This window comes from Phocoena phocoena, chromosome X, assembly GCF_963924675.1.
Source record: "Phocoena phocoena chromosome X, mPhoPho1.1, whole genome shotgun sequence".
Taxonomy (NCBI): domain Eukaryota; kingdom Metazoa; phylum Chordata; class Mammalia; order Artiodactyla; family Phocoenidae; genus Phocoena; species Phocoena phocoena.
Window position 1 is genome coordinate 1,380,694 of NC_089240.1, and position 23,886 is coordinate 1,404,579.

At 46.6% G+C, this 23,886-nt stretch overlaps 1 protein-coding gene across 1 annotated transcript in view; it reads right to left on the reverse strand.

Moving 5' to 3' along the window:
* The window catches only part of DHRSX (dehydrogenase/reductase X-linked), a 182,512-nt gene that overhangs the window by 43,968 nt on the left and 114,658 nt on the right, over positions 1 to 23,886 (reverse strand). Inside the window, exon 4 of the mRNA XM_065901016.1 lies at positions 5,879 to 5,980. Within this exon, the coding sequence (XP_065757088.1) occupies positions 5,879 to 5,980 (102 nt within the window). The remainder of the gene's footprint in view (positions 1 to 5,878; positions 5,981 to 23,886) is intronic.

Consider the following 23,886-nt stretch of genomic DNA (forward strand, 5'->3'; position numbering starts at 1 on the left):
AGAGGCGGTCTGGTTCTATTTATGTCACGCTAGCGAGTGCAGAAATATTCCGCATCTGAAACACCAAACGTTTGCAAAATCCTGATGGCTCTCTTTAGGAATAAAATTTAGAAATGCAAAGCACGGAGTCTAGCTAGACGTGGCCCTTGGACGTCTTCTCTGTGGGACACAGCTGGGGCTGTTTTCCATGAGAGTTGATGGGTGAACAGGAGTTTGTCCTATTAACCCAACTCCTCCGAACCCATCACCTTGGGGCGGGGAGGGGGTCGGTAGTTAATATCCCAGAGGAGGGTCCCAGGCATATCGTTTTCAGAAACTCTGCAGACCCTCCTGGACACCAACAGTACCATCGACAGGGCTCCCCTCTGAGAAGTCCTGTAGTTGGGAAGCCCCGTGGCACCTGCTGACTCAGAATCTCCCCCATATCCGTCCCTTCAGAACTGTCGTTTGAACACAGCAAAGATAAACCCTCGTGTACAAACCAAGCCACGAGATGAATGAGAAGATCCTTCACTTCCCCCAAATCAGCTAAGTCTGCCCCGAGCCCCGGGCACACTGGGCTGGTAATGAATCCATTCTCAGTCTGGACTGGACCCTCCTGGCTAACCCCTGGCCCGAGAGGCATTTATCCCTGGAGCCGTCCACCCATCCTGGGTACCAGAGGGGGAAGCCCCTTCCTAAGTCCAGGGGGCGCCAACACTTCTGTGGCCCTGCGGCATCTCCAAGAGACACAGAGGCTCTGCAAAGCAGGGATCCTCTTTCTGAGGGACCCGACAGCCTTCCTGCCCAGCACCGCGGGGAGTGGGCAGCCATTATGCGCACCAGTATAACCTCCGCCCCAGGGCACATCGTTCCTGGAAGTTTCTGTCTGAAGCCACAGAGGCTGTTACTTCCAAGTCCTACAGAACCGGGCTCCTCCCTACAGGAACCCAGATGGGGTTCCGAGAAGCACCGTCCTAAGTCCGCAGAAGAAACCCCCCCAGAGCCAAGAATGTGCCCGACCCGGCCAACATTTTGAAAGATAAAGGGTACCACACGACAGGAGCGAACACCACGTGTGATTTCAGCCAATCGTCCTGTAATAACTGGACTCTCATTTCCGACTCTGGGAAATGGCGTTCGGAGGAGTCCGGGCTGGGAAATCCCACGCGTGGCATTTAATTTAATCACACCTAATGATGCCGTCTTCTCTTTACACGACCCTGTGTCACGCTGTAAGAGGCATATTCTAGGGTCAGGCATTTCACAGAATAAGTCTTTGTTTAACATTTGTCTCCTTGCCTAGAGAATGATTTGCATGAGGTCAAGGGCTCTCATCACTGTATGGTTCCTGCGTGTGAATCACCAAGAAGGTGGGTGTGGTGGACAGAATAATGTTCCCCAAAATGTTGTTCTACTCTGTGGAACCTGTGACTATGCCACCTGACCTGGCAAAAGGGAGTCTACAGATATGATTACATTAATGACCTTGACCTGAGGCGCTGACCCTGGGTGAGCCCAGTGTAATTTCACAGTCCTTTATAGCAGGGAGGCAGGGGGTCAGACTCAGAGAAGGAGGTGTGAGGACAGAGGCAGAGGTTGGAGGGAGAGGGCGATGTGACGGTGCTGTGGTGCTCGCTTCGAAGATGCAGGAAGGGGCCACGAGCTAAGGAATTTGGACAACAAAGCTGGGAACAGTAAGGAAATGGATTTTCCCAAGAGCCAGTGTCCTTTAGGGGCTCAGGAATCCCACACTGGTTCTGTCGCCTTGAGGTGTCTCTGGGGCACTGACCAAAAACAAGAGGTGCTGAGTTCAGCGGAAAGATCTGGATGAAGGAGTTAAATCTGGGCTGAAGGTCAGCCAACGTGCGGATGAGATTCTCTGAAGAAGAGAGAGGGTGTGAAAAGAGGTCCAGCAGCAAGCCTCCCCAGGTCCAAATGCAACTCTGTCCTGGTTTCCAGAGACACACTACCTTCCGGAGAGTCATGCATGTGGGGTTTAAAATCTGCAGAGAAAAGGAACATGGGACCACCGTACGATGACTGGAGTCATCTCAAAACTCAAGGTCACTACAGATAAATGCTGGAGACGGTGTGGAGAGAAGGGAACACTCCTACACTGTTAGTGGGGACGGAAGTTGGTGTAGCCACTATGCAGAACAGTATGGAGGGTCCTTAAAAAATTAAAATCGAGCTACCATATGATCCAGCAATCCCACTCCTGGGCATATATCCAGAGAAAACCATAATGTGAAAATATCCATGCACCCCAATGTTCACTGCAGCACTATTTACAGTAGCCAGGACATGGAAGCAACCTAAGTGTCCATCAACAGATGAATGGATAAAGAAGATGTGGCACATATATAATGGGATATGACTCAGCCACAAAAAAGAATGAAATAATGCCATTTGCAGCAACATGGATAGACCTGGAGATGATCACACTAAGTGAACTAAGTCAGACAGAGAAAGACAAATGTCATATGATAGCGCTTATATGTGGAATCTCAAGAATTATACAAATGAAGTTATCTATAAAACAGAAACAGACTCGCAGACATAGAGAACAAACTTATGGCTACCAAAGGAAAAAGGGTCGGGGGGAGGGATAAATTAGGAGTTTGGGATTGACAGATACACACTACTATATATAAAATAAATAAACAACAAGGACCTACTGTAGAGCACAGGGAACTGTATTCACCACCTTGTAATAACCTATAATGGAAAAGAATCTGAAATAGCACATATATATGTGTGTGTGTGTGTATCACTGAGTCACTTTGCTGTACACCTGAAACACAACATTGTAAATTAACTATACTTCACGTAAAAAAAAAAAGAACGGTCAACAGAGCATTGTATATAAACTAAATAAAATTACTTAAAGTGCTTTCCCTTTAAAAACAACAACAACTTGGGCTTCCCTGGTGGCGCACTGGTTAAGAATCCGCCTGCCAATGCTGGGGACATGGGTTCGAGCCCTGGTCCGGGAAGATTCCACATGCCGCGGAGCAGCTAAGCCCGTGTGCCACAACTACTGGGGCTGCGCTCTAGAGCCCACAAGCCACAACTACTGAAGCCCGTGCACCTAGAGCCCGTGCTCCACAGCAAGAGAAGCCACCGCAATGAGAAGCCCGTGCACCGCAATGAAGACCCGACGCAGCCAAAAATAAACAAATAAAATGAATAAATTTATTTTTTAAAAAACCCCAGCAACTTAAGGGCGAGGGTGCATTATGGAAAACACATTGGTAGGTCTTGCCTACGGTATTCTCCCCAGAGCTCTCTCCACTGCAGCAAATATTTCTCACTAAAATTCTGTTGACCCAAAGCAGAGATCCGTTGGAGAAAGGCATCAGATTTGAGATGCATAATTTCCCCTACTTCCTGGCAGATGGAAGGCTGTACTGAACCTGCAGAAAAGACCCTCAGTGGATATTCAGTTCTGTTGTGCCTGTGTCTGTAAAATCTCAGGAATCCTACACGATGGCAGCATACAGGGCACGCGCTGCCGTCACTGATTCCTGAGGGTGTTAGATTTAACGTGGGAAGAAGATGTGTGGCTCCACACGTCTCCACGGCCCCTCCATGTAACTCACCGGTACGTGTGGCAACTTATAATGTTTTCTTTCTAATCAAGGAGGACACAGATAAACACCCACCAAAGGAACCCCACCCCAGGGCTGAGGATCCCGAGTGGCCATGTCCTTGGAAAGCATTTATTTCTGCAAAGAGGTCTAAGGCATAATCATTTTGGCGAACTTGAAAAATACCAACCGAGCGTACGTTAAATTCATTCTGAACCTTCCCAGAAGAGCTACCAGCATTAACGACACGCAGAGTACTTTGCCGGGCTAAGTAGAGGGAAATGGTATTAGCTGTAGGTGTTTCATAGGTACCCACACATCAGGAATAAAGACACAGACCTACTAGAGAATGGACTTGAGGATACGGGGAGGGGGAAGGGTAAGCTGTGACAAAGCGAGAGAATGGCATGGACATATATACACTACCAAACGTAAGGTAGATAGCTAGTGGGAAGCAGCCGCATAGCACAGGGAGATCAGCTCGGTGCTTTGTGACCGCCTGGAGGGGTGGGATAGGGAGGGTGGGAGGGGGGGAGATGCAAGAGGGAAGAGATATGGGAACGTATGTATACGTACAACTGATTCACTTTGTTATAAAGCAGAAACTAACACACCATTGTAAAGCAATTATACTCCAATAAAGATGTAAAAAAAAAAGCCACAGATGCATACGTGTAGCTTTGGAGACACAGTTTATATCCCGTGCATTTCCCTTAAGTGGGAATTTCTAATTAAACAAGTGGATTGAACAGCAGTATCTCTATCTGACCCTGACCGCCAACCCCATTAGTATTACGGGAGAAAGATAGAATACGCAAGACAAAGAGAAAGGTGAGGAAATGACCACAAGCAGATCTCGGGAGCCAGAACCAGATGGACAGTGTCACGGCCTCAAGAGGGGGAACGACGCTCCCTCGCCTTGAGATGTGTCCACACATCCTAATCCCCGGCACTGCGCGTAGGGTCCCTCCAAAAAAGGGGCACCAGCAAAAGGGACTTCTGAGAAGGGATTAGCTTAAGGATGTTTAGATGCAAAAATGACCCTGGATTATCCAGGGGCGGCTCAGTATAATCACAAGGGTCCTAGTTTTCTCTGCCATCCAAAATACGAATAATTTGGGACTTCCCTGGCAGTCCAGTGGTTAGGACTCAGCGCTTTCACTGCCGTGGCCCTGGGTTCAATCCCTGGTCGGAGAACTAAGATCCCACAAGCCACGGGGCGTGACCAAAATAAATAAATGAATCCATAAAATTGCTTAAAAACACTGGAAAAGAGAAAATCTTAGAAACAGAATAAGACATTTAAAAAAACCAAAATACAAATAATTTGACAAATGTTTTATCTACTTGGGAAAAAAGTACAGTGGCTGTAACTCACTTTTATGTCGATTCCTTCTACTGTTTTAATTAATTAATTAAATTATTTTTGGCCACGCTGTGCGGCATGCGGGATCTCAGTTCCCCGACCAGGGATTGAACCCGTGCCCCCTGCATTGGGAGCACAGAGCGTTAATCACTGGACCGCCAGGGAAGTCTCTACTGTATCAATTTAACTATTTACCTCCTTTATACACTGGATTCTCCAAGTCTGAAAGCAAATTCAGACTTGAATTTATATTCTACCAGCACAAATGTTTTCCAGGAGGCTTACAATAGTTTTCGTTCTCTACATTTATTGTTTGGAGAAGTTAATCATTGTGTTTCTCTGTGGAGAGTTTGGATGAACTTGTATGAAACAAGGTGACTGTAGCAGCGGAAGAGAGAAAGAGGCAGGGAAAAGGGCAGGGAAGTGAGAAAGCAGACGTGTTTCCAACGCTCTTAAGAGCTCAGCGTGGCTGACAACAGGGCTCTGGGTGGTCCGTGGCCAGGAGGTGGGTGGAAGGCAGGGGGAGGGGAGATGTGGACTCCACATGTACGTTTGAAGAGTGCTGGCTGTAAGGATGACGTCAAGAGACAGTTGGGCGTGACGGTCTGGAGCCCAGATGACGATTGTCATGGAAACACACTGAGGCTTTAATAAAATAACCCTTGTGAAAACACCCAGCCCTTTGCATGTCCCTCATACATCTTAGCCCAAGTGGACCTGTCCAAGTTATCAAATCCACAGGACACATCATCACACTTTACATCATTTCAAAGCAACATCCTAAAATTGATTATTCTGATAACAAAAGCCAAACACATCAGTGGAACCAAGCAGTGGCAATGATTGCAACATATATTTCCTTGGGAATCCCGCTTACCCAAGGGACCGCTAGAGCTCGCGTCTGTGTCTTAATTAACCTCTGGATTTCACCAGAACTCACCGTTATTGACCAGTACGTGGAGTGGGATTTTCTTCATCTTAAACCTCTGGACGAACTGCTGAATGGACCTCATGGACGCCAGGTCACAATACAGAAATTCCACTGGAGAAAGACAAAAATGCGTGGTTATCCTCCAATTTACCACAGATGCTAAGACGATTTCTAAAGAGGTTAACTTCTATCCCTCCTGGGAAGTAACACCGGATTAGCGTAAAGAGGAAGGCCCATTGTGGGCAACATACGCTAAGAAGACCCTCTATGAGTTACGTCCTTGACGATGCCCTCTTTTTGAGTGTGGGTGGGACTGTGTCCTCTTATACAGCAAAGATTCTGGGATGCCACCCCTATGACTGTATTTCATTACACAATATTCCCTCTTGCAAGCAGTCTAGAGGAAGAGAGATTCTCCTGCTTTTCTGCAAGAAGTAAGTTGCCTCGTTGGGAGAGGGCCATGGGGCAAGACCCTCAGGGCAGCCCCTGGGAGCTGAGAACAGCTCCCACTCAAGAGCCAGCAGGACAGTCAGAACCTCAGACCTACAACCTCAAAGGACTGAGTTCATCCAACAACCATGTGAGCTCAGAAGACGATCCTGCGGTCCAGAGGGTAACTTAGGCCAGACAACCCTTCTGAGTGGAAGGCAGTTTTCTGGGTCTTTCTGCAGCAGTGTGGTCCTTGCACTGCCGCAGCTGGCTCTGCTGAAGGACCGCTTTGGGTCTCCCCAGGCCCAGCTGTTGGTAAGATGCTCACAGGGATATCCGTGGTCCCAGGACCCAGGAACAGAGGGGAGTACGGCTTCCACATCCTAAGGACCAGCACCTACGGTGCCATACATCTCAGGGGGGAGACACGCCTGCAGGGTTTTGTTGGTTTGCGGTTTCTGTAGGAAGTTTTAAATATAATTACACCTGAGAGCCAGCAAAAGTACTCGCTGGGGAAGGTACATATTTTGCAACACATATGTTAGTGTTCACTCAGAAGAGACATTTTAAGATAATCTTGAGCACGGAGAATGGAACCTATGCGGGCCAAGTCACACAGCCACTGAGGACAAGCGAGCGTATACGTTTATTAAAGTATTTTCCCTAAAAATTTATAGGGGGAGTCGGGGTGGGCATGCTCCTGGATCAGAGTTACTCAGCGTGGCCTATGGACGGGCACCATCCTGTGATCTGTTGGTTACAAGTCTGCCAGGGGACACGTTCAGAAATCGAGGATGCGTTTAGAAATTTAAAAAAAAAAAAAAAATCAACAGTCATTTTATGTTTGCTGAATCCAGTGGGAAAAAAAAAAGCGACACTGGGCACTATCGTTTTGCATGTTTCTTACATGTATTTTTTTCTCGTAATTCCTTTCTATTGTCTCCAATGGCATCAGGCTGTGACAGACTGGGGACAAGGGAGCTTTACCACAGGGCGTTTGGAAGTTCTGCTCTAGAACACGGTGCCATCTGGACAGGCATTCCTGACACACTGTTCTAACTTTCGCCTGAAACACTCCCAAGAATGTAAAAAAAAAAAGGAAAACTCACACTACTGATAATAACTCGAACCCACGGTAAAAGGATGGGTGGACCCACACGCTCGGCTTCCAGAAACACAGCACTGTTACTGGATCTTCGAAATGTCAGAAGATGAGTTTTCCCTGCTCCTTGGGGGAAAAGGGTCAGAAATGACCAGAAACATGAGGACTGACGTTCTAAGTTGAGAGCGCTGCCTTGTGAAGGAGCTACTGGGTTTTGCTTTTCTGCCCATTCTTGTCATTAGCACCCACTTTCTACATCCTTTGAGGAGCTGGCCCCCACCCCTCACCTCTACAACAGCATCACCGGCAGGATGATGGGGTGACACTGCACAGGGAATATGAGCCCTCAAATCAAGCCCTACCGCTGAGAGGGGCAGACTGTTCCCTGCAGACCAGGAGGCTTTAAGGGCTCCATCCCTGAGAAAAGAAACGCCCAAGACAAGTTGCAAACTGTAAGGTCTGCCCCCCATCGAGCCGAAGTACCAGGATTGATCACTGACAGGATACGGGGACTCATGCATGTTAGGGGCTCACCTAAAACCCAAGTAGGGGCTGCATCCCCCCAACAACGCACATGGTGAGGGGGACAGGGGTAATTGACACAGCAGGGCTCCTGGCAGGGAGAAGGAGACACAAGTGACATTTTTCATTTTACCTGGGGTGCCATCACGAACACCTTCACTTCTATCTGGATAATTAGAGACATGAAGGTTGTGATATTTTGAGAATGGTCAAGAGACCCGTAGGAAGTAAGAACTAGAACGTCTGCCATGCAGAGGACTGGAACACAGGAGGTATAGCAGTTGTCCGGGTAGCAAAACAGGAAACCCAGGAAGCAGGTAGGGGTGCACTTCGAAAGAGTGAGCGTGAACCCCAAGGGGGCTGGTCAGGATGCAAAACCAAGATGGTAGCCTCGTATGGGAAGACCACACTCAGAGTTCTCCTGGATATTTCATTACAGAGCTTTTTAAAGCAGGGATTGAAAATTAAAAGGCTGCAAAGTATCAGGCAAACAAGGAGAAATCAAGCAGGGCTGGCCCTACTGACATAAGGTGGAGATGATTCGGGACTAAAATATTAATGGGGCAACGTGGATCGTTATCTGTGGGTCCAACGCCCAGTCAATCTGAAGTCACGTGCCATGTTCTCAGAATAACACAATATCGCAGTCTGTTTCTCAGGAACTCTTGGGAATGCGGGGAGAAGTGGACAGAACCAAAATGGTTATGGGAGAAATGAGTGTATGTCTTTGAGCATCTGACAGATCGATAGACAAAAAAAAAAAAAAGAAGAAGACAGAAACAAAGACCCAGAGAAGACTGTGGATAATACATCTGACAAGGTTGAAAATGCAAATTTACAAATAGGGACGAGTCTATCGTAGGAAGAAGATTTTAAAATGATAGGTGTGTGCTTCCCACGATATTAATATGCTAGATTTACAAGTCAAATATGAACATCTCAAGGAAATGAATGCTTTTCTGAGAAAAATGCTGATTGTTACGACCTAATCAAGGAAATTAGGACTGATCAGAGCAACAAATATGGGAGAAAGAGAAAAATTAATGAAAGAATGACATCCAGAAAAGGCGGGGACAGTGTCCATGGTATTTTAGCAAATTCTGTCTGAGTTTCAAAAAACAGATAATCCCACCTCTACTGACTGATTTAGAACATGTGGGCGGGGTGGGGGGAAACCTGAGTTGATTCTTTTTATGAAGTGTGCCTTGTTCTGATACAAAAATCTGCAAAGAAATAGCACCAGGAGAGGGGAGTTGACATCAATACTCAGAGAAGGAAAAAATCACGAACAAGAATGTAAATTAAAACGTTTCCACTGGGATAAACATAAGCACGTACGAGAAAAACACAAGATGATTTTTAGAGAGGCTGCCTTTTCAGAGATGATTTCTGCCATGAAAGTGCTCCTAGAATTGGTTCCGTGCATCTCACCGTAACCACTACCTGCCTTGGAACCTAACAGGGGTAATTTTAGGGCCACCAAGACCCTGAAAGGCTGAGAGGCACCGTTTATGGCGAAGGGGGTTCAGGTGAGGGCAGCTTTCAAATATCCCGACACCAAGCACAGCCCCCGTACACAGGGCTAGCGGGTCCCAGAAAATCTGCCCCTCCCTCTCTCCAACAGGGAACGGGGCTCACGCTTCCTGTGTGTCAGGGCAGCAAGCACTGTCCAGCTTCATCACAGACAAATTCAGGGAGCTGCCGGCTGCTACATCCATGCCAGGCAGGGATGCAGCTTCCGGAGTCCTGGCCCTGTCTTCACTCCAGACAGAGGAACAGGGGCTCCCAAAGGACCAGGATGCACCCAGGAAGAGAACAGCTTGGTTATCACAGCCTGCCTCCCACCTTTCCCTATATTTCTCTATTTAAAAGACAGAGGTGAAAGAGTACCCATAAAGTGATATGAAAAGGACAAACAACCTTATGAAAAAATGGACAAGACACGAGCAAGGACACCCCAAGAGAAGAAAACTGAATGCCAAATACACACCCTAAAAGACACGCTATCTCAACAGCAAGTGGGAAATGCAGATGAAAGCCAGAAGATGTCACTTCACATCCACCAAGGTGGCAAAAACGTCAGACCTCGCGTTACCAAGGCTGCTGACGATACAGAATACAGCAGTATACGTTGCTCTCTGGAATATAAACTGGTCCAGATCTTTGGAAAAGAATGTAATATTACACAATCATTTTGAATATGTGTGTAGCATTGGACTGAGCAATTCCACGCCTAGGCGTATATACCCTAGAAAACGTCTCACCCCTGTCCACCAGGTGATGTGTGTAAGAGCATTTGTATGCGCGTCGTTTCTATGGGCAGAAACGAATTCACCAGAAACAGATCAAATGCCTGTCAACCAGGAAAATAATAATTCATTCCTTAAAAATAAACGTGACATATACACACCTCTTGGCTGTTCTAGACAGACAGACAGACTCAAGTCTGTTGAGATGTGAGATGCTATTTTCTAGGTAGGAAACAGAACCAAGCTGCCCCTAAAACCAGATAGGGACAACGGACCGAGGGAGATTATTCTGTGTGTGTGTGTGTGTGTGTGTGTGTGTGTGTGTGTGTGTGTGTGAGAGAGAGACAGAGAGAGAGAGAGAGAGAGAGAGAGAGAGACAGAGACAGAGACAGAGAGAGAGAGAGAGAGACAGAGACACAGAGAGACAGAGACAGAGAGACAGAGAGAGAGTCAGAGACACAGAGCAATCCCAGGCACACAGTGAGAAAAGTGAATAAACCAATGAGCATTTTTCTCTCTGGTTCTGCTGGTGACGAGTACCCTTCCATGGCTCCTAAACAGGGGGATGTCTCCCCAGGACATGTCCTGAGAGGGGTGCGTTTTCCCGGAATAGGAGGCTGTACCCAGAAAGCAACCTGAGGACAGCTCTGCATCAGGACCAGGACACGCATGCGGAATGAACTCCTCGCAGCCTCTCTTCCGGAAGACCCTGCCCGCCCCCTCCCCGCAAGGGCGGTCTTCCCGGAGCAACTCGGCATCACTGACAGCATCTCAGGAAACATCTCAGGAAGCAACCGCATTCGGAACCACGGGGCCTGGCTGACGTGCTTTCTCGGGGGCTGTGACTCCACACCACAAGGTGGATTTGCTTTTTCTCTTTGACCAGTGCGGGCAGACCTCGTTGTACAGCATCTCAATGGATTGTGCTTTGCAGATGCTGTGGGTTTTTTGGGTTTTTGTTTGTTTGTTTTTACAAATGGAAGCTTTGGGGCAGCCCCGTGTCAGGCAAGTCTGTCGGGGCCATTTTTCCAAAAGCAATTGATCAGTTTGTGTCTCTGGGTCACATTTTGGTCCATCTCGCCGTATTTCAAACATTTTCACTAGGATTCTGTTTGCAATGCTGACCTGTGATCAGGGATCCTTCCCGTTACTACTGCAACAGGATATGGCTCGGGGAAGGCTCACAAGGAAAGGGAAGCAACTTTTGGCAGTAAAGTTATTTTTAAATAAAGGTACGTGCGTTGTTTTTTTAGACACAGTAAGGACCTACTGTATAGCACAGGAAACTACTCAATGTTCTGTAATGGCCTGTATGGGGGAAAAAAACAAAAACTAAAAAAGAGTGGATACCTGTATATGTGTAACTGAATCACTTTGCTGTACACCTGAAACGAACACAACATTGTAAATCAACTAGACTCCAATAAAAATTGTAAAAAAAAGAAGACTTTTTTAAAGTTACACGTGAATTACTTTTAATCCACATGCAATTTTTAATTTAAAAAACATTTTTTTAATTTTAATTCAATTTTTATTTTTATTTTTGGCCATGCCACGCAGATTGTGGGATCTTAGTTCCCTGACCAGGGATTGAACCCAGGGCCCCAGGAGTGAAAGCTACGAATCCTAACCACTGGACCGCCATGGAATTCCCAATACATAATAAGACTTAAACCATGGTCTAGTGTGAACATAACTTTTAGAACCAAACAATTCGTGACTTGCTGTATTATTGTGATATTCGATTTATTGTGGTGGTCTGGAACCAAACCCACGATACCTCCCAGGTGTGTTTGTACTCCTAAAAGGATCAGACCGTAGACAGCCAGCCTGTACGGCCAGCATCCGAGGGAAGCCGTGAGGCCCCAGCCACTTGGTTGCTCTGTGTGACAGCTGCCTGTCCCTGCAGGTGAGGTCAGTGGGCACAGCCAGGTAGGTGCACCTGAGTGGTCTCATCCACCTGCCTTGGTCCCTTGATGCCTGTCTGTGCACATCCACTGCCCCAGCGTCACCTGTTCTCACGGTTCATAGTTCAAAATCCCCTTTTTCTTAAGCCTAATGCTCTCCTAATTGAAGTATTTCTGCTCCGTCCATATTCCCTTTTTCTAAACTGTCAACTGAAAAAAAAAATGCACAACCTAAAAGTTGAGAATTATGTTTTATTTAGTGGACTTGCTGACGACTTAAGCCCGGGATACAGCCTCTCAGGTAGCTCGAGGGGACTGTTCCAAAGAGGTCAGGAAGCAGCCAGGGTATACAGGGGTTTTTGCGACAAAGACCAGGTAGTTCAAACATCAAGAGATTATTAAAGAAACCAGACATCTCAGGTTAATGAATCTGGCACTTTTCTACATGTATGGGAAGATGCAGGAGTCTGAGCTCATTGAAACCATTCCTCTGATATGCACCTTAACTCTCTGGGGCCAGGATCCTGTTTCACTCCACCCTGAATCCCCTCAGGGCAAAACACTGGGGCAGCTGCCCTGGCTGAGGGCTTGATGGCTGCAACATCCTTTGTTTAATGAAAAGGCTGGTGACATTTTTTGTCCACATCACAAAGATATCTTGGAGAGGCAATGCTGTCTTACAATAACCAGCTGCAATTTTTTGTCCCCCCTGTGCCCACCTGAGCCTCAAGCTCACCCTTATTATCAAGCAAAGCCCTGGTCCTCAGATTACAGGGATTCCTCCCTACAGACAGACATTTTTAGGACACACACATCCATCTCCAGGGAAGTTCATTTCTTCAAGTCTCCCCACTCATTTTTCTCTCTCTCCTTGGGAGACAGCAAACCACCACCACTGAACCATCACAGGAAGACGTTACATTCAACCCCAGAATCTCAAGTATAAAACCACTGCCACCATCAAAAGAGAGTCAGCAACAACATCGGTAAAAAGCTTTGGTAAAAGGTGTTGAAATTTGTGAAATTTTCAGGTTACAGATTATTCAAATGTTTATGGTTGCCAAGTACATTTGGAAAATGAAATTAAAGTGAGAACAGTCTCCATCGACCCCAAGACAAGTAACAGATACCCCAAAGCACTTTACAATTAAAGACAAAAGAATGACCTCCAACTAACTGGTAAGCCAGATGGTTAGAAGGCAATCAGTGTCTTACTTGGAAACAGGAGCTTCTAAAGAGTTTTTAAAGCAATTCGTACTCCCAGGAGGTAAACGGTCCTTCTGGGGATCTTATTTAGTTTACCCACCCACAGAGCTGGCCTAAAAGTAACCTCCACCCCGTCCACATGATCAGAGGCCCCTAACCAGTGCAGGTTTAGTATAAGTGTATTACCCACTGTTTATGGATGATAACACCAAGATGACGTAAGCATGCCTCACAGCCAACTAAAGCGCTTCGTAACTAATCACAGGGTAAATGCAAATTTAACTGCAATGAGATATCCCCTCATCACCTGTTGGAAGGGCTACTATCAAAAAGATAACAAACAACAAACGCTGGAGAAGGTGTGGAACCCTCCCACACCGTTGGTGGGAGTGTAAATCGGTACAGCCACTATGGAGGACAGTATGGAGGTTCCTTAAAAAACTAAAAATACAGCTACCATATGATCCAGCAATCCCACTCCTGGGCATATACCCGGAGAAAACCGTAATTCAAAAGATACATGCACCCCTATGTTCACAGCAGCACTATTCACAAAAGACATGGAAGCAAGCTAAGTGTCCATCAACAGATGGATGGATAAAGAAGATGTGGCACGTATATACAATGGAATATTACTCAGCCATAAAAAAGAATGCAATCATGCCATTTGCAGCAACATGGATGGACCTAGAGGTTACGTCACACTAAGTGACGTAAGCCAGACAGAGAAAGATAAACACCATATGATATCACTTATATGTGGAATCTACTTCACAAAAAAGATACAAATGAACTCATTTACACAACAGAAGCAGACTTACAGATATCAAAAACAAACGTATAGTTACCAAAGGGGAATCATGGCGGGCAGGGGGAGGGGGATAAAGTAGAAGCTCGGGATGAACACACACACACACAGTACTATACATAAAATAGATAACCAACAAGGACCTACTGTGTAGCACGGGGAACTCTACCCAATATACTGTGATAACCTTTATGAGAAAAGAATCTAAAAAAAGAATGAATATATGCATACGTATAACTGAATCACTTTGCTGTACAGCTGAAACTAACATGACATTTTAAATCAACTATATTCCGATAAAACTAAAATATTTTTTTAAAAAAGCAGAGAGTAGTAGAATGGTGGTTCCCAGAGGTTGGGGTTTGGGGAAAATAGGAAGATACTGCTCAAAGGGTACAAATTTCCAGTTATAGGAAGAAAAAGTTCTGGGGTCTAATGTACATCATGGTGACTATGGTTAACAATACCATATTATATACTCAAAATCTGCTAAGACAGTAGATCTTAAATGTTCTCATCACACACACACAACAAAATGGTAAGCATGTATGGTGACGGGCATGTCGTGTGTGTGATGAGAGCGCTAAGGATCTCCTGCCCTCGTAAGATTTCAAGTATATAACACAGCACTGGTTCTGGTAATCATTTCAAAATGTATATACGCATTCAATTTTCACACGGGACATCTTCATAAAAAAACAAAACACCGCAGTGTACAACCTAAGATCAATTAATCAGTCAATCCATCAGTAAATGATCTCAGTCACAGAAGAAGAAAAAAGAAATTCAAATACTCCAAGAGTAATGTTTGGTGGCCAGAAATGGAAGAAAGGGGAAAAATCCAACTCCAATATACGCCCTCTTCCCACCCATGCGACCAGCACTCTAACTTGTGAAATTTTCTGTCCACTAGGAGGCAGGACAACACCAGTAATGTGGGGTTCAGGGTGGGAAAAGTTCTTCATAAGCAGCTTTTATTGAGATGAAAAGACTTCCTACCAGGAGAACACAAACAAATGTACAAAGATGTCCAACTTCCTTTGTTGCTCTCAGGATCCCCTTTCTTAGTCCCCGGTGAGAAGGTCGTGTGGTTACTTTACTTGGGTGTAGACACCAGCTTTAACAAGTTGAATCCAGGGAGTAAAGGCGCCCATCTGCCTGCAGGGCTCTCCTCACTCGGCCCTGGATTGAGGGCTTGAAGAGGGAGCCATGGGTATCAGCTAGCTACACTGTGTAACAAATTGTCTCAAACTCCCTGGTCGGAAACAACACCCATTTACCATCTCCCAGCTCTTTACGTCAGAAGTCTGAGTCGGGGTGAGCAGGGTCCTCTGTTCCGGGTCTCACAAAGCTGAAACCATGGTGTCAACAGGGCTGGGGTCATCCTCTGTGGCTGGGGATCCTATTCCAGCCTCACTCGGCTTGTAGATGAAATTCAGTTCCATGCAGTCGTAGGGCTCAGGTCCCATTTTCTTTCTGGCTGTCGGGCAAAGGTGGCTCTCAGCTTCAACGGGTCACTCAGTTCTGTGCTGCGTGGCCCTCCCAAAACACAGCTCTCAGCTTTTTCTAAGCCAGCATAAAAATTTCTGCTTCTGTTTCAAGTCTCTCTCACAAGGTCACCTGTTTAGGCCAGGCCCACCCAATGGTCTCCCTTTTGATTAACTCAATGTCAACTGATTTTGGACCTTAATTTTATCTCCAAAGTCCCTTCGCTTCTGTCATATAGCATAATCTAATCATGGGAGTGACACCCCCATCATCCCTGGGCCCCACCTACAGAGAAGGGAAGGGGATTACATAAGGCATGCACACCTTGTAGGGGGGCAGGAATCTTGAGGCCACCTTTGCATAATGCAAAGCAGTGCTCCTTTATTTGGGGTCCCCTCTACCCAGTTCCATCAGTAGATCTCCAACAGGAGGACCTCCCTGTCACTTTTGCTCTTTGCACCGGGGGGAAGTCAGTACAAAGAGAAAGTTACATGAACAACGACCTAAAGGAGGTTTGTACCCACAGGGAGTAAGACGTACAAATTATTAGGTATAAAGTAAGCTCCAAGGATACAGTGTATAATACAGGGAATACAGCCTATATTTTATAGTAACTTTCAAAGATAATAACATAGGTAAGTATCAAAATCAACCTGGACTGCAGTCACCACTGTGTGGTCACCATTTATTACCACAAACTCACACATGCAACATACACGTTCCCTAATGCTGAACGGTCAGAGTAGAAACTTTCTTGTTGAAATAAGATTGAATCATGAGATCTCCAAACTACTTAAAATGTGAATTACTGGTTGCATTGGAAGTTATGACCACAGGCCTAAGAGCATTCCCTGAACTCTCCCTGTGGGTTGACTGTTTGTTTTCTCGTCCTCCCACTCACCTAATTTTGTTATAAATAGGAATGAGAAGACCCTAAAAGGTCCACCTTCACCTCCCCGCTATGAATGCGTGCCAGGACCCATACTACCCAAGCCTGCTCAATGCATACGACGGCTCCATCCCATTCCCCTTCAATGACTGGGTAGTGCTCAATGCGTATGGCGGCCCCACTCCATCCCCAAGCAATGAGGTGGTCGTGTTCAATGCGTATAGCGGCCCCATCTCATTCCCCTTCAATGACTCGGTAGTGCTCAATGCGTATGGCAGCTCCATCCCGTTCCCAAGCAATGACCTGACACTACTCAGTGCCATTCCATCCCCGGTCCCCTACAGAACACCGTCTGGACCACAGACCTAGCTTCCCATGAATACAAACTCACATTTCATCTTGTCACTCTTGCCCACCTCCTTTTCCTTCAATAAGCTCCTCTGAAAAAACTCCAGACTCTGGGAACCCCTTACATGACTTGATGTGCCCTATTATGCTCAGGTTTTCAGAGATGGGGCGGATAATGAAACACTCTTAATACCTCAGCATCTGTAAAACTCTTTGGGCACCGAGGGAAGCTACAGAATTCACTGACTGCATAAGCAGGATGTCCGGTTCACTACAGTTACACTTGTAGAAAGTTCTCGGGCTTATCTCGTAAAAACTGGAGTAGGGAATCATTTCAGTAACAGGTTTTCACGGTTTTACATTATCTCAGAACAGGAAGTTGTTTAGTTTTGGTTTTGCCTACACCCTGTCTCCACGGACACGCAGGCAACCCCAGTATCTGGCGCCCACTGCTCCATTCTTTTTTTTTTTTTTTGCGGTACAGTTGATTTACAATGTTGTTGTTCCATTGTATTTTAAAGAATATTTCTTTTCTAAAAAAAAAGGAAGCAAGGACGCGAAGGATGGAGGGAGGAAAGAAGAAAAGGAGAGAGCAGAGGGAGAGGTGTCATTATTGTCTTTCTACTGGGAACAGAAAAACCCCGGGTTTCGATTCTTTTTAATATAGAAGAATTCTTTTTATTTGCTCACATTTTAGTGATGGTACTTGGTGCCAGTGTTCTTTTTTTTCACTCATTCTTTTTGTTTTATCAAATAGACTAGTAAAAAAAAAAAAAAAGAATATCTCTTTTGAGATGGTGTGTTTTTTGTCTCTTCTTTCGTTGATGTGGTGTCTCACACTGATTGATTTGCGTATGTTGAACCATCCTTGTGACCCTGGGATGAATCCAACGTGGTCGTGGGGTGCGTGATCTTTTTGACGTACGGTTGGATTCAGTTTGCTACGTTTTGTTGACAATTGTTGCATCTACATTCATCAAAGATACTGGCCTGTCATCTTTTTTGGTAGTGTCTCAAGACTATTTCTTGAAGGAGGTGCCCTGGGATTGGTATTCGCTCGCCACAGTTACCGTCTCTTCAGCTGGTATGCATGTCGTGGAGGGAAAGAGGGAAACGTCGCAATTTTATCCGTCCCACTCAGAAATCACCACACTCCCGGTTCCGAGCGCACGCCTCGTCCCCACCTCCGTCAGTCGAGTCTGAAGCTCCGATCACGACGGAAGTCTCAGCAGGTGCACAATGACGACGATCATTTGCCTGAGGGTGCCACAGCGATTTTCTGCATCATTTCCCTCCCAAGGGCGTAAAGGACAACACATTAACGTTTGGGAGAACCTGTTCATCAAGGCTGTTAAACCTTCCCGAAGAGACAAAAACGTGCTTTGCTTTTCTCCAGATGTCTGCAGTTCCGCCCGACAGTGGATTTTTTTTTTTTGTTTACGCACACGATCGTCTTCTGCAAGTCTTTCATTTTTTTCCCTTTGCTTTTCAAGAAACAGTTTTGTTTTGGACTAGAAAGTATGTAACAGGACTTCCCTGGCGGTCCAGTGGTTAAGAATCAGCCTGCCAATGCTGGGGACACGGGTTCGAGCCCTGGTCCGGGAAGACACCACATGCCATGGGGCCACTAAGCCCGTGCGCCACAACTACTGAGCCTGCGCCCTAGAGCCCACGAGCCACAACTACTGAGCCCACACGCCAACACTGAGACCCGAGGCAGCCAAATTAAATTTTTTTAAAAAATGAAAGAAAGGACATAACAGTGGGTGGCCTCTCTTGTTTTTCTCCCCCTCGTATCTTGCAAAACTACATTCTCTGGACAAAAACTGAGGATTTCTCCAGGCAGCTTTACAGATTAGTAATACCTGCATTGTTTCACATTCCTAGCTGGAAAAATCTCTTGTTTTTCTGACTACAGATAAATTTGAAGTCAATTGCCTTATTTTTATATAGTAACTACATAGTACTACACAGTTCTAATCCTGCCGTATGTTGGCACGATGTTCAATTATGTCCTGTCGACTAAAAGTCCAGCTGGATAGCCAATAATGGGCAGAGTGTAAACTACAATCTTTCTAAAATCTGGAAAAATATTCATCGTGAAACACGTCTGGCTCCAAGGAGTACTTTTCAGGACTTTTCCTGCCAGTAGTTCCATTTTCCAGTATCGATCAGCAACTAAAAGTAGATTGTGCTACCCAAACTTTAGCCTAATTTACTAAGTGGTTTGTGTGCAGGAATGAATAGCAGAAAATCCCACCATATGTGATGATATATTCTAGTCCAACATCAATTACAGCTGGTCTTTCTTGGCCAAGCCACTTGTCTAAATAAAACAGGACAATAATGAATCTCCAGAGATACTTTTAAAGGGAAATCTAGACTGATTATAAATCACTGAGGTGTGATTCTAGGGTGTCTTTTGGATACAGTGATCCAGTGTGCAACAAGAACGTCAAAAGCTTGTATTTATTTTTGCCAGTATGTAATTACCTACATCTATCTGATTTTTCTTTTGTGAAATGCAAACTTAATGTCCTAATCTTGTATTTCTGCTTAGGTCCTTTTTGTAAATGAACTTCAAGAGTTAGTTCCACTTACTGATATCTGGAACAAATATTATAGGATGGTATGGATTTAAATTCCTAAAAGCTGTATATTACGGTTTTTTTTAATACTATCCACAACTAGCCCTCATAATTGTATCTTGCAGTGTTTCCTTAGTAGCTCCTTTGTTGTTTATATGTAATGGCCTTTTTTACTTCCCCTTCACTCCCCATGACAAGCCCTTGGTACTGAAATAAGTGCTGGATTTTGGAAATAATTTTCCTTACATGTAGTTAGAAATAGAGAGTACTATCCATGCAGAAAAAGATACAGATAGAATTTCCATCTGAATTTGAAGCTACGTGTTAAAAAAGAGAGCGAGAGAGAGAGAGAGAGTTTCCTCTTGCCTAACTTGACAGAGACATGCCCACAGGTGACAGCAAAGTCCAGCCAAAGCAGCGGTACTAATGTGGATTCTGCCGTAACCAATGCATCGTACATCCCGCACCGTGCCACACGGAACACGGAACCCCGGGCTGAGATGTGTGCTTTCGTGCGACGCTGAGAGTGGAGTCCTGTCCTCGAAGCGTCTTGACTAATGCTCGCCCTGCTTTAGCTTCCTGTGAGATTAATGCAGCCATAAGACAACACATCAGTGAGATCAGGAGCTCACCTGAACCTTTTTAGTGCTGTCACAGACACCTGAAAAAACATAGGATACAGGCGATTTCGTTAGATTTATGATTTTTTTTTTTTTTTTTTTTTGGCCACGCAGCAGGCAGGATCTTAGTTCCCCGACCAGGGATCAAACCCGGGCCCCCTGCATTGGGAGCACGGAATCTTAACCACTGGACCGCCAGGGAAGGCCCAGATTTATAAATATTTGAAATAGCAAAAAATATATATATCAGGACATTCAAATAACTCCATGGCCTGCCTAGAAGCAAGCTTTACCTTGCGACCCCAGAATAACTGAGACCACCAACACAATGATCTTCCAGCGTCTACCCATCAGCCATGCACGATGGTCCCTCAGAAGGTCATAAAATCAAGGGGAGGTCTGCACTCCGCGGGGGCTGGGGGAGGTAAATTGACATCTTTGAGAAACTAAGCAGCTAGGACCATGCATGGTCAAGTCAGCACAGACACACACTCCATCCTCAGTGAGGCTGGCTGAGCAAATGGGCAGATTCCTTGCGCTGGGACAAAATTCCACCAGGATCTCTCACGTTTCTGCGTTTCTTGCCTGTGAGGCACTGATCGCCCTCTGTCCTGAATTACCTTTTCAAGTATTCATATAGCAAAACACCTAGAAGATGAAGACGGCATCTCACTCCAGACCAACAAGTGGGCCAAAAGTTTAAAAAAAGTGGGATTGCCTCACCCCTTCCTTGTTCTCCGATCCAAACAGCCAACACCATGCAGTGCACTTAAAAAAGTGTTCTCTCATTTAAGGAAACAGAAAAAGTCCTAGTTATCTTTTCAGAAATTAATTTCAAAGTCGTCCTTCTTTGACAAGGATCTGCCAGGTTTTTTTAAGGGGCGCGATGAAAACGTTCCCATTTGTCCTAATATTTGCTTCTAGTAACAATGTGCTTCAGATACAGGCACTATCGTGGAGACCCTGGTGCAGTAGTTTGCTAGGGTGCCGTAACGAAATTCTGCAAACAGGGTGGCATAAAAACAGACGTTTATTTTCTCCCAGTCCTGGAGGCTGCAATCTGAGATGCAGGTGTGGGCAGGGCTGGTTCCTCCCGAGTCCTCTCTCCTGGGCGTGTAGATGGCTGTCTTCTCCCTGCGTCCACAGGGTCGTCCTTCCGTGTGTATCTGTGTCCTGATCTCCTCTTCTTATAAGGACCCCCGTCCTATGGGATCAGGACCCACCCTAGCGACCTCAGTTTTACCTTCATCCCCTGCTTCAAGACCCTATCTCCAAATACAGCCCCATTCCGAGGTTCTGGGGGTCAGGGCTTCAACATGTGAATTCTGGGGGCCATCATGGGGACAACCCATGATGCCCGTGGATTGTGAGACCCAGGTCACCTGCGCTGAAGATGTTCCATATTTGTGCTCCTCCAACCAGATTGTCTGGCTTGGTCCTCCTTGGGACCAGTGACCCATGCTGTGGGGATGTCTGTGCAGAGTGACCAGGGAAGTCGTTGTTCTCAGAACAAGGCAAAGCCACCTGGACCACAAAGGCCACCAATGGGGCTTGGCTAGCACCTTGACGGAACCGCAAAGCCAACGCCATTACCCACCCCCCTACGCAAAGTATTCTTCAAATTCAAGAAGGATGGAGGGAGCTGGAAGTGAGTATTTCCCTGCCCCCAGGTCAGGTAGGCACTGGTGAAGTAATTTCCCTTGAGGGCAGGCAGAGAAAGGAACTCTCTGAGCTTGTTCCAAAATGGAATTCCTGCAGAAGGGGACATTGCTCCAGTCTTCACCATTAGAACCTGGTGGGGTTCCTGGAGGTTCTGCATGAGAAGGCAGCCTCCTCCTGTCCTGATAAAAGACTGCGTCATGGGAAGTTCAACTTCTCAGACTTGTCCACAATCACCAGCATGGCTGAACAGCATCCCACGGAAGTTCTCAAATGCACCAATTCAAATCCAGGCACATCTTTCCCTGGAAGACGTGGTTCATCTCGATGGGGCAGAACAGCTCCATTGTTCAGTGGCTTTCGAGCCTGACTGCCTGAGTCCCCATCCCACCTCCAAGGCTGGGTAACTCTGGGCAGGTCCCTCAACCTCTTTGAGCTCTGGGGTCGTATCAGTCAGCCTGGACCACCATAACCAGAGGATTAGGGGGCTTAGACATTAGAAATTCATTTTTCATAGTTCTGGGGGCTGGAAGTCTGAGATCAGGGTGCCGACATGATTGGTTCTGGGGAGCTCTCTGTTCCTGGCTTGCAGACAGCCACCTTCTGGGGGAGAGACGGAGAGAGACAACAAAATCTCTGTGTCTCTTTCTATGAGGATGATAATCCCATCATGGGGTCCCACTCTCATGACCTCATCAAACCCTAATCACCTCCCAAAGGATCTCCTGATACCATCCCGTCGGGGGTGAGGGCTTCCACATATGAATGTTGGATGGACACACATTCATTCCATAGCAGAAAAAGAAAACCTTCCCCTTTGCGGGCTGGCATGAGCTGTAAATGTGCCCAGAACTCAGCACACTATCTACAATTCATTAAGGGGTCCAGAAACAGTAGTTGTGACGCTAAATGTGGTTTGTCCTCACCCGTAAAGCTCTTTGGCAGTCCCAGCGGGGCAGTGCTGGCCTCACGTCTCACTTCTTTTTAGGAGTGCTGCTACCGGCGTGACATGAGGATAGACCTCAGCCCCGCCAGTTTGCAGCCACGCTGCACACACAAGGCTGTAAGTCGGGTCCTGAGGCTGTGCTGGTGTGTTCGGCTGACATAACACAGAAGCCATCCACGTTGCTTTTAAATCTCTGGTCCAGCCGCAGGTTTACGTAACCGTGTTATGTGCCAAACCCTACAAAGAGTTGACCGTGCACTGCCTGCCCTTCCAGGGTGCGTCCTGCCTCTCTCCTTCCACTCACCCTATTCACCGTCAGAACCTGCTTCTGCACCTGTTTCTAATTTCAACGTAATGACGATCTGTGAAGGGCCTCACGGGGGGCTGTCTCTGACGGTGTAAGGAGATGTCGCGGCATCCATCCACGCCAGCAACGTTCGGGTACGTGCTTGGAAAAAAAAACGAACGTCAGAATAAACATCGCCTCCTGTCTCCCACGGTCAGGACCCCAGGAAACCACGTCTGGCTGGGCTTCGGGGTGAACAAATCCTATAAAGATGGATTTTCAGAGTCAGAACCTTTAGGGGGTGTCTCAAGGGACCCTGACCGCGCCCATGCGCCTGGAGGAGAGTTCTCTTTACGTGACCTTCGTGTGGTTACTGCAAAGCATCAGAATTTCTGTGTGAGTGATGGTAGTTTTTCTGGGATGCAGGGTGAGGGCCACTCCAGGTGACCAAGGGAGACACACTGTCCCCTTCCCATCCCTTGCTCGCTGATGAGGAAAGAGAGCAAGGGACACGTGGTGTTCCTGTGACACAGCTTCTGCATCCTTGCAGCTCGTAGTTACGGGGCCCCATATTTATGGCAGGGAAGGTGCAAGGCACTAGGGCTCCAAGTAACACGCGGGGGTCACTCAGAGGCACCTACGGCATCCTCTGATAACGCAGGACAACAGGCCACGCCAAGGGCCACGGGCTCACAGTGAAGGCTTTGGTTGAGGAACCCACATGACGATTCACCGCACAGGCACTGACAGACCGCAGCTCCCGTGACGTCCTCGGTCTCGTGGCCCAAGCGCCATGCCGGTTTCCTTCTAGCTCCCTCGTAGAGAAGCACCAAGGCAGACCTGAGACCCCAAGATGGACCCATGGCCAACAAGACAGCGGTGGGGACAGCTGTGCTCGTGGAGTCTAGCTCCATGGGTACCAGCTGTGGATTAAGGATGTGGATGCCTTACTCAGCTCACCAGGGTCGCC